Below are 12,105 nucleotides of genomic sequence, written 5' to 3' on the forward strand. Positions count from 1 at the left end.
CTTCCTTTCGGCCGCCTGGGAAAGCTACAACAGCCGGGGCGAGTTCCATGTCGGGTCCCCTGCCCAGCTCATCTTTTCAATAAAGAGCTGAACATTAATAAAGGCATTAGCCCTGTTCATTTCAGTATTGACCAAACTTCCAAGTTGGAAGGCATAAATATGTCACTTGTTCCTCTAAATGGTAGACATAAAGCCATAAAAAAGGTTATAAAAGCGAAGACAGAAAGACAGCTAAATATTTTTATAATTAAATAGAATGATAAAGAATAGAAGTTAAAGTCAGTTTTTCCTGATTATACTTAACTCCCTAGGAAAGAAATAAGGTGTATTTGTTTACTATTTCTTCTGAAGCAAAATTAACAGCAAAGCAAAATTCTCAATCTAAACACTAATGACAGAAGCAAACAACACAATCAAAAATGTCCATGTTACTAATGCATCACAAGACACTAAACTTAGTGTCTAGTGATGCATTAGTAACATGGATAAATAAAATACCAAGCAATAAAATAAAATTAGAATTACAGGATCGAACTAAAAAAGTAAGAATGACATTCACGTAGTGACATGATTAGTCATTACACAAAGCCCTTTTAAGGTAATTCTCCCTTCCACTGAATCATTGTTTCTATGTGCATTTCTCTATCACAGCCGTACCAGCTTCAGCAAAACCAGCTGTGACCCATCAAATTTCACTGAAGCATACTGTAAGTAAGGGTATCCCTTTTTCTGTTATTACATCAACCATCTTTAAACATCTGCATCACAAAACACAAAGAATTGTCAGCACATCAACACTGTCATCTGAAAGTGATGCCAGAGAGAGAACCCTTCAGGGAATACGTCTTCCTACCTGTTGTGCAAAATTCAAATGTACTACAAATGAGGTACATGTATTTTTCAAACTAAAGTGATTAAAAATATAAGTCATCAAAGTTGTATCATTGATCTTGTAAGCTCAACACATAGCCTTGGGCATACTACCTGGCATATTACGATGACTGGCATCATCTGTTAACCTGGAAACTCTGTCAGGTGGTCTCTGTTCTGAGGCAGGCTCTGGCAACTTTGAGACACACTGTTCAAACTTCGGAGTCATTACAGTAAAATGAAACAGCTCTTTATATTCATCCTGTTGCAAAGTGGTGACAAAGAATTATAAAACTACAATTACATTTTTAAAAAATAGGCATATGTAAAAACAAGTGCAAATTATTTTCTATAATTTTGAGAAGTTTCTTTTTTATTATTATGGTGTAAACAAAGAGGATCTCTCCTAAAGTTGCAAAAGTGAGCTGTTTTCCTACAATAACTATAATAATTTAACTTTCTCTTGTTTAATGTCCACATTCCTTCTGATTACAACTATATGCACTGTAATAGTTGCACAGAAAGACTCTGCGAGATTGCAGCATTGGATATTATAATAGGCATCAAAAACAAGAACTGGAAAAAAACTCCAGTCACAGATCATGTAAGTTATTCATCAGCCATTATTATTTTTAATCATTGCTAGTAGTGCTTCAAAGAAAACCATGTATTTTTATAGCCATGACAAAGATGCTACTGAACACAGTCACACTTCACACTCTGTAACATTACAATTTCTTTGGTGGAAGTTGTAAAGCCTGTTGTAAAGGAAGTTGTAAATCAAAAGAGATTTGATTATACACAATTTTGTTTAGAGTGGATATAATTATTCTCATGTTATATTATTTATTTTTTAAATTATACATGTACACAAAATGTGTATATATAACTCAGAAAGAAGCTTTCCTATTAAGAAGCTATAAACCTATCTAACTGGTACGTGGCATCATGCTACACACCAAAGTAAGCCAATTAATATTTTTTTGAAACCTTCTAATGAAATAGATTTTCAGGATGACGGTATTTAGTGCTATTGTGGAACTGTAAACAATCTGTATTATAGCTTAAACATACAATCTGGTAATTCAACAAGGACCAGTTACTTACTAAAACAAATAAAATCTACTAATTAAAGATTGGGAAAACAAGGCCGATTGGAAAATACTAAAGCAGGTTACTAGCAGTTATTTTTTCTTCACTTAATATTATCATATTAGTTCTGTTCAGTATCCTAATGAGGTCAAACCTCAGAAACCAAGAGTGAATTCAAAAATTAATTTCCTCTTAAACCTGGGGGAAGTTAGAGTGAAAACAATCAATGAAAGGTACCAATTATATACAATATGTTTTTGAATCTAACAACTGAAAAGGATAATATTTCAAAACTCTCAGTGTAACTTGTATATTTTTGTGTGCTTCAACTAATTAGAGAATTTAAGAAGCTAGGTTTGGTACATTTAATCTGAATTCTAGTTTCCATTTAAATGTCCATTTCCCATTTTCTAATCTATTATGTTCAAAGTAGAAGTCTAAATAAATGTATACGAAGCTATATAATTAATAATATGTGATCTATCTTCTGGACACGCAAGTGTGTCACATTCCATGTAAAAGGTATAGTTAGCTGCAAATCAACAAGTTATCATGGCTTTTTTCCACAGCCATATCTTTCTAACTGTATACAGTTTAAATTTTATAAGATATCAAAAGAAGAAAATAGTTATCTTTAGATCTGTTATTCAATCAGGAACTACATGGAACCATATAAAACTCCCTGCAGCAAAATCTCAGTGGAGTAAAAAAGCCAGTATTAGCCTTAACTAATAAAAATTAAATGATTCTACAGAAGATGTTAGATCATACCTCTGTCTTCTTCTAAGAGATCATGTAACCAAATAGCAACTTAAAACTAATTCTTCCCAACAAACAAGTTAGTTCTCAGACAGAGCTGCTCCAGCTGCCTCCATGATTATCTTAGTCAATTCAAAAGACCCAGTAGGTTAGATGTCAGATGCAAGTGGGTTTCCCATGTTGAGTCACCCAATTTATTCATTATCAAACAATCTATCCTACTATAGGCATGCCTAGCATTCAAAATACTTGTATCAAGCTACGTCAGGAAATTTCTTTCAAGTTCTAACTCTTTTATTAAAGCTCAAAGAATCCAATCTGTACAGGAATATGCACGCTTACGTGCCAACAAAGTGTCAATAGACAGCATCCAGTGACAAATCTGGAAATAAATGTTTATAAATTACAATATTATAACACTGTTGAAATGAAGTTGAAAGGCAAATATTAAAAGCAAGCACAGTATCCTCATTGTAATCAGAAACTTAGACACACGAAAAAAAAAATCCTGGAGAGAGCAGTGGGAATATGTATGGAAACACTGAGTGATTAAGTGTATTACCTCAATCTTAAATACTCCATAACAAGTATGCTGCAACAGGAATGCAATATTGACCAGTACATTTAAAATAAAACCATAATATAATTAACAATATATCTTTGGTTTATTATTGTGGTTCTGCTTTAAACAGAACTTCCAAGCTGTTCTGTCAACTGCTAACAATTCTGTTCATGTGTAAAACTAGAGGAATATAATTCTATGACCTGAAGCTCTGTGGAATTTTGACTATTTAATGCCTTGGTTTTGTAGAAGAAAATGTAGTGATGCAATGGACAAATGGCACCAAAAAATCAGATTTTTTTGATAATTTTTTCTATTTTTAAAATAAAAATCTACAGATACTGCAAAGGATTGTAGTCAAGGTTACTAGACAATATGACAAGAACAGATTGAATGGATAAAGTCCTCCATAACAATTATAAGTAATGGAAATTCTCTAAGAGCCAGTGGATCTTGTTGTAAGGAAAAAGTAATAAGATGGTCTCTATCTAAAAGCAACACATCAAAAAGGCCCAAACAAACAAAACAGAACAGACCTTCCAAAATTATCTAAATAGAGTAGAGTACTTACCTGTCAACATTCGTATTGATCAGCTGTGACCTCAGTGTACTTTTTCAACAGTAACAAACTCCTACCAGGGGTAGCTTTGGGCTTGTCTAGTTTGGAGAAAAGGAGACTGAGGGGCTTCATTGCTCTGCATAGGTTCCTGAGCAGGGGAAGTGAGAAGAAATGTCCATCTTGTCTCCCAGGGACCCAGTGATAGGATGAGTGGGAATGGTTCAAATTTGTGTTGGGGAGGATAGATTTCACATTAGGAAGCACTTCTTTACTGAGAGGGCAATCAAACACTTGAATAGGCTTCCCTCCCTAGGGAGACTGTTTGATGCCACGAGCCTGTCACTGTTTAAGAGGCATTTGAACAATGCCCTCTAATAACATGGTTTAACTTTTGCTCAGCCATAAAATGGTCAAGCAGTTTGGCCAACGATTGATACAGATCACTTCCAACTCTAACTATTCTTCTCTAGACACATTCTCAGTCACAAAACAGTCACTCATTAATATAAGTTTATCATTCTCTACAAGGTGGCCTTAGAGCCTCCGTGATAATCCACCAAGTCATAACAGAAAATTCTGGTCCTTCAAAATTTGTAGCATGATGCTTTTATCTTGTTCTCTGACTACAAAAAGCATTGGAAACATAGATGCATTACTATTCCTAAACAAAGATTATGAAAATTTATCCGTGTGATAAAAGGACAAATAGAGAAATATACAAACTGCAGAAATGAATTGCCCCTAAAAATGTTGTTTAAAAGGTACAAGTCAATCCAAACGGTAAAAAAAGAAAGAAGAAAACCCCTTAATTAAACAGCGCTGCTGCTGCTGTATATGCCCATTTCACCACGTGACAAATGTGGAGATGCACATCCACAGGGCAACTAGCAAAAACTGTCCTGGTTGGGACTGTATCCTACCAAAGGAAAAAAAACACATAATCTACTATGCAAATAGGAATAACCAATTATTAAATTATGAAAACCTGCTGCTTTCAAAAGAATTGTATAAATGATACTTTATCCAGTATCATTGTATCTCTCAAAAGCATGATGAGCACAGAAAAGGCAACCCTCAGTATTACAGTTACAGAATTTCCTAATGTGTTTGATGCAGAAAGTTAAAAAAAAAACAAAACAAAAAGCAATCATTTCCTTTCTGTAATTAACTTGGCCATAATACTACTCCAAGGGAAATAAATCCATTTACAATTTTCAGTTTTTACAAAACTGAATCATGGGGAAAGCCTAAAATATAGTTACTCTTCATCTCTCAAAAGTCATGGGTTTCTATCCCACTGTGTCAAGTTCTGGCTTCTTGATAGGACTTAACATAAATAAAGAATAACACTAGGAGAAAAAAAGGTAAGAAAACTACCTATTTTACTTGCAGCTGATCAAACACGAAAGTTTAGGCAAGAATTTTTACATAAATTTCTTGTGAAATGCACAAAAGTGGAATCTAACTGAACATATTTTAGTATCAGTATTTTTTGCAGTCTACTTTGTTTCTTTTCACTAATATTTTTAATATTTTCCTGTATATGTAAAATATAAAAAAGATGCACATTTAGTTAGATGTCCTCATAGTTATCCTTCGCCAAATAAAATGCCACGACAGTAAATCAAATTATATTGCCTCTGTCCCACCTGAGAATCTGAAGAAGCAGAACTGTCCTGAACACAGTCATCTGGGAAAATTGGACTTATGCTCTTCTTCTCATCAGATGACATTCTGCACAAAGTATGTCTATAAAACAGTAGAAGCAGAACTTCATTTTTCAGTTTCAGTATGTAAACATATATTCACCAACATTTTCCCCAGAAATAGATTCTGCTGTAACAACTGGATCAATGCCCATTCTGTGCACTAAACTGGTTGAACAGTCTTAAATGCTGGAAACTCTCTGATTCAAACCATACTCAAAATAATGGAAATATTTTCACTAACTTATAAGACAACAAGGAAAGACTCCAAAGCAACAATGTCAGTTGTTGCAGTTACAGATATACCTCCTGTATCAATCTCTCATTTTTATTCACACTGTATTGCCTTTTAATTTATCAGGCTGTTTCAGTACAAAATTCCTACAGAGCAACATGAGAATGCATAGGCTACACTGTGCCCACCCACTACATGACCTCAATCACAGCCCAAGATAAGATAGTGCCCTGAACACTCCTGTTCAATACCCTGAATCTTACTGGTCAACATCAGTCTCTCATCACTTTTGAGTTTCTGGCCCAGGAAGATGAACAGATATGGAAGGACAAGTAAAACCTTTGGTTCAATAAATGTCAATAATACCAGCAATATCTTAGCAAGACAGTGAGGCATTCTTTGAGTATTTGGGAAGTAGGCAATGTTGAAGAATTGGTAAGAAGCTTGAAGACCTTGTGAAAGATATATGTATCTTTTAATGAACTACAGCCTTGTATAGGTCCTTCAGTGAAGAACTGAAGCTCTTATGATAAGATTTGACAGAATAAAGGGAAAAGGACTCTAAAGGATATGGCAGGGGAGGGAAAGATGAAAGGAATTACAAAATGAGGGGAAACAGTATAAAGCAAAGTGAGTTTGTTAATGAATGAATGGCAGTGCGATATAGGTACCTGATGCACATGAAAGACCATTATACACACTGACTAAGAAGCTGTCAGGAAAGGAAGCATACCACCATAAATAACCAGAGGAACTGACTGACTGTACAATGTAGCAAACAACTTGCAAGGAAAATTTATTTTTAAAGAGATCTTTACAACTATCAATTATAATATTCTTGGTTTTTTAAACAGATGCACTTTCTGACAGAAATGTAAGTTTTAAGTTGCTAGTTGTACTGTCATAAAACTGGCAGGAATATCCTATTTTAACACCATCAATGTTTCTCAAAGTACCAAACCCCTCACATAGTTCTCTATATAGGAATACAGATAGAAATTAACTATCCTTTTGCTCTTTGAGCTGTTCTATACACTGATTCCTCCTGCAGCATAAAAGGTCTCTCTGCCATGGATATTTTTACACCTTTCAGAACAGCAAATTCATTTCTATGCTGATGATGAATGTTTAAAAAACGGTATAAAGACAATTTCAAATGCTGAGATTTCCTGTAGCTCAAGGTTCAAAAGACATCTTCCTACTTCCTGCTGAGCCCTCATATACCAACCACATTCTTTAAGTACAAAAAATGGAGTCTAATGAAGGTTTACTTTGTACTTTTTATTCCTGTATATCTATGTGTAGATGACAGAAGAAATACTGCCTTAATCACCTCAGCCTTTTTCATTGCCTCCTAGTCTGATAATTTTCTTCTTTCCTTTCTCACGTGAATTACTCCTTATATATATCCTTGGTTTCAGCCTCTCTATATAATGAAATAGGTCTATACAAACACTCTACCTTCTTTTAGCTGATAAAGTCTTTCAATACCAAAAAATACTTCTGCAATCCTAAAAAGTCAACTTCGTATGCTTTCCTACATAGTTTCTCAAATTGTGGATCCTTATTACTCTAAAAACCCTGGATCTATTCAAAGATGTGTTTGTGCATTAGTGAAGACCACAAAGAACCAACCATCTACCACTTACAGGAACTTTCTGCAGCCAGAAGTTTGAAATATTGTCATACCTTCCCTTCTCAGTACACTTCAAAAGAACTAAACAATTGATTTTTCTGAGAAACAGGATGGCAAATGGAGTTCAATGTGAAAACAGATATGTCCAAGGAAGTAGAAAAGAAAGGTTTTTACTGAAGTTTGTTCAATAACTTAAGACCACTGTCAGAATTCTGTTTTCAGCTCTCTAAGATCATGCCCCTTACATGCAATCAAGTAGATCTAGCTCTCTACTTGTCACTGAAACTACTCTCTGGTCTTCCAAAACTCAAAAGGTTCCTTATCACAAGTGACTAAGCAAAGTGTCCTCGGTCAGTCATACAGCTTCCTCTAAAGGCCCTTCACCATCTTCGCTGCCCTCCTTTGGATGCTCTCAAATAGCAGAATGTCTCTCTTTTACTGTGGCACCCAGAACTACCCCCAGCACTCGAGGTGAGGTTGCCCCAGCTTAGAGCAGAGCAGGACAATCCCCTCCCTTGCCCAGCTGGCCATGCTGTCCCTGATGCCCCCCAACACACAGCTGGCCCTCCTGATTGCCAGGGCACTGCTGACTCATGTTCAACTTGCAACTGACCAGGATTCACCAGACCACTTCAGTGGGGCTGTTTTCCAGCTTCTCATTTTCCATTTTGTTGTTACATCCAGGGTTGCCCTGTCCCAGGCAGCTTTTCTGCCTTTGCGGAAATCAACAGCCCTATCTAATTTAGTATTGTCAATAAACTTACTTTAATGCCTGCATCCAAGTCAATTAAGAAGATATTGAAAAGCACCAGGCCTAAGATGGAGCCCTGTGGACCCCCACAGGGACAGGTCCCCAGTTTGATGTCACCCTATTCACTGGAACCCTCTGTGCTCACACCATAAGCCACTTACCTATTACGTAATGTGCTTATCCAGCTGTGTGCTGGACATTTTCTCCAGAAGGATACTGGGAGAGACAGTACCAAAAGCTTTACTGAAATCCAAAAAGATCACGTCAACTGGTTTCTCTTGATCAAGTAGGTGGGTCACCTTCTCATAAAAGGGAATTAAGTTTCTCAGGCCAGATCTTCTTCTCATGAACCCGTGCTGGCTGTGATCGATAACTGCATCAGTGCTGCAGACAGAAGCAAAGAACTCATCTCTGCCATGTCTGTGTCCCCATTTGTGAGGTGATCATCCTCATCATGTTATTTCTGGACTGCCTTTTATTACTGACATATTTTTAAAAACTACTTTTTCTGTCCCCCAGAGTACTGGCCAGCTTCAAGTCTAACTGAGCTCTGGCCACATTAATTTCTTGTCTATTATGGAGAGCTGAATCTCTGTATTTCTCCCATGTAATCAGACTTTGCTTCCACTGGGCATATGTTTTCCTTTTTCCACTGGGCATGCCTTACCTTCAGAAGATCCTGCTCAGCCAAGCCAGCCTAAGAATAACTTGTCAGCTTTGATCTCAGTGAACAAGCACTAAGTACTACAAAATACCGGTAAGTTCCTAAAAGAGAAATAAAGGGATATTAAGAGACCACCACTGGGTCAACAAGCTAATTTGCTAAGCTGCAAATCATTATATAGTGAAAGACAAGTGAGAAGAATATCCTCAAGCCTACCAGGTTCTTACCCGAGCAGCTGCCAAAATATATTTCTGACTTCATTAAAGAAAGATTGCTGCTAACAACAGCAGTTTTTTTCCAAACCATAAGCATACAACTGCAGTAGTAACACTACTACTTTTAAGAAACAGGATGCAGCTATAAAGACCTTGGTCTGACTCGGCATGGTTGTTCTCCTTAATTTTGAATTAATTAAGCTGTGCTCAGGTTTTTGTGCTCAGGTTTGGCTTTGTTTTTAACTAAAAGTGATGCTTTCCAAATAATTTAGTGTTTCATTCGGATCAGAGGACTCAACACCTAAGAAAGAGAATCATGTAGTGGGTAAGGTCAGAACAGACCACACTGGGTCATCTTGTCCAACCCTCCTGCTCAAGCAAGGTCATCCTAGAGCACATGGTACAGGATTGTATCCAGGTGGTTCTTGAATATATCCAATGAAGGAGACTCCACAATCTCTCTAAGCAATTTTTTCCAGTGCACGGTCACCTGCACAATATAGAGATAAGTTCTCCCTCATGTTTGGGTGAAACTTCCTGTGCATCAGTTTTTGCCCACTACCTCTTATCCTACTGTTTGGCACCACTAGGTGCCTGGCTCCATTGCCTTGGCAGCCTCCCTTTACATAATTATAGACATTGATGAGGTCTCCTCTCAGTTGTCTCTTCTTGAGGCTGAACAAGCCCAGCTCCCTCTGCCTTTCCTATTAAGATGCTCCAGTTATGTCATCATCTTTGTAGCCTCTGCTCCCCTGTTCCAGGAGCTCCATGTCTCTCTTGTCCTGAGGAGCCAGAACTGGACACAGCACTCCAGGTGTGGCTTCAGCAGGGCTGAGTACAAGGGCAGAATCACCCTCCATGACCAGCTGGCAGTGCTCTTCCTAATGCCCCCCAGGATACCATTGGCCTTCTCGGCCACAAGGACACGCTGCTGACTCAATGACAGCTTGTTGTGCACCAGACCCCCAGGTCCTTCTCTGCAGAGCTGCTCCCCAGCAGGTCAGCCCCAGGTGCCTGAGGCTGTTCCTCCCCAGGTGCAGGACGCTTCATTTGCCTTTGTTGACTTTCAGATGGTTCTTCTCTGCCCATCTCCCCAGCCTGGCAAGGTCCTTCTGAAGGGCTGCACAGCACTCCAGAGTGTTGGCCATTCCTCCCAGCTTTGTGTTCTCAGTGAATTTGCTGAGCAGGCATTTGCCCCTTCATCCATGTAATGGATGAAAAACGTAAAAAGTTCTGGGCCCAGTACTGAGCCTTGAGGGACACTGCCAGTGATATGTTCTACAGTAGAAGTAGAACATATTCGTTCCCTTTAGCTGTACCCCCTCGCAAAGCACGCTGCTCACGCTTTTAACCCCTCACTACAGCAGCTCCGCAGCTGCCCCCGATGCCGGCAGCGCCGACACCGCTGAGACCGCGGCTGCCATGGCAGCCGGGGACAAACACCGACAATCTGCTCAGTGTCCCACAGAAACCAAGGAGGCACCGGGGTGGTCAGGCAGCGGGGAGTGCGATAGATTACGAACAGGAGATTCTCCTTTGCTTTTCTTATACAGGTCATTTAAGGCAACCAGCCCAACCAGTGGGCAGGGAGTGCCCACTAGCACCCTCAGGAAACTCGGGGTGGGGTTGCGGGCGGCAGTGCGGCCTCTGGACAGGAGCAAGGGTGCTGTGGGAAAGACGGCGCGGCCCCGGCCCCCCCGCTCACCTGCGGGCCCCAGCCTGCCGCCGCCCGCCGGCCCCGACCGTTTCAAACTGCCGGAACGGAAGAGGAACCACCTCTGCGATAGGCTCAGGAGTCCTTTGCAAGGCACCCTCCGATTGGGCGGTTTGGCGGCGAAACAGCCAATCGAGTCGCCAGGCCAGGGGCGCGCACGCCGCTAGCCCCGCCCCGCACGCTGATTGGTGGGACTGGCGAGGGGGCAGGCGCAGGCGCAGGCAGCGGCCCCGCCCCGCCCCGCCCCGCCCCGTCCCGTCCCGTCCCGCCCCGCCCCGTCCCGCCCCGTCCCGTCCCGACCCGTCCCGTCCCGTCCCGCCCCGCCCCGTCCCGCCCCGTCCCGTCCCGACCCGTCCCGTCCCGTCCCGTCCCGCCCCGCCCCGCCCCGCCCCGTCCCGTCCCGTCCCGCCCCGCCCCGCCCCGTCCCGCCCCGTCCCGTCCCGTCGTGCCGGCGACCGGGCACCGCGACGGGCCGGGCACCGCGACGGGCCGGGCTCGGGTCTCGCAGGCCCGCATTCCCAGTCCGCGCCCCGCGCTGGCCGCCAGAGCCCTGCGGTGGTGGTTCTGGCGGTGCCGGGGAGGGGACCGTGCCAGATTAAAAGCTTTGATGGGGGGGCCTGGGTCTCTCCGTGTTGGAGAGCAGCTGCTGACAGGCATTCCTGTGGAGAATGAAGATTTAAAAAAGGAAAAAAAAAAAAAAAAAGAAACGAAGAGAGTGAATTCCTTGGTGGAACTCCTTCATTCTAAAGCGCTTCCATCTATGCTAATAATGAAGCCATAAACCGTCGCCGAGCAGGGGTTTTAAATAATTTGTACAGTAATGCTGCAGAAGGAGGTCTTAGCTTGTAGTTTCCAGCATTTCTCTCCAGGACAGGCTTTCCCTAAAACTTTGTGTAGGCAGACAGGCGGGATGGATTCCGGCGCTAAATTTGGCCAGCCCCGTGGCAGGGCTGTGTGTCACACACCCCACCTGAGGCATTCTCAGGGTTGTAATAGAAAGAAATACAACAGTGGGTTTTAAAGATTTTAATTTCAGGCATCAAGGAGTAGAGAGTCCTTTAATTTTCCATCCTTCTTTTAAATTGATAACATTGTAATTGATCTTTCTGTAATGCAAGCTGTGTCACTGAAAATGATGCAATATTATTTCAAAATTATTTACAGCACTGAACTCTGGCTACGGCATGGCACTGGGCATGCTAGCGCCACAAGCCTTCTGGTCAAGCTCTATAATATGAGATCTTGCCTTATATAGCACCAACATTTTGTCTGATAAGATGAGAAAGATAGGTTGGGCATAAAATATGCAGATAGGCACAAAACTCTAACTCATTATTTGTCC

General features: G+C 40.8%; 1 protein-coding gene across 1 annotated transcript in view; it reads right to left on the reverse strand.

Moving 5' to 3' along the window:
- POC5 (POC5 centriolar protein) overlaps positions 1 to 10,842 on the reverse strand; it is a 29,225-nt gene extending 18,383 nt beyond the window's left edge. Inside the window, exons 1-5 of the mRNA XM_053932211.1 lie at positions 10,755 to 10,842; positions 8,838 to 8,935; positions 8,332 to 8,554; positions 5,492 to 5,591; positions 985 to 1,132 (exon numbers count right to left, since the gene is read on the reverse strand). Of these exons, the coding sequence (XP_053788186.1) occupies positions 985 to 1,132; positions 5,492 to 5,575 (232 nt within the window). The 5' untranslated portion in view covers positions 5,576 to 5,591; positions 8,332 to 8,554; positions 8,838 to 8,935; positions 10,755 to 10,842. The remainder of the gene's footprint in view (positions 1 to 984; positions 1,133 to 5,491; positions 5,592 to 8,331; positions 8,555 to 8,837; positions 8,936 to 10,754) is intronic.
- Positions 10,843 to 12,105: the final 1,263 nt, after the last annotated feature.

This window comes from Vidua chalybeata, chromosome Z (genome assembly GCF_026979565.1).
Source record: "Vidua chalybeata isolate OUT-0048 chromosome Z, bVidCha1 merged haplotype, whole genome shotgun sequence".
Classification (NCBI taxonomy): Eukaryota; Metazoa; Chordata; class Aves; order Passeriformes; family Viduidae; genus Vidua; species Vidua chalybeata.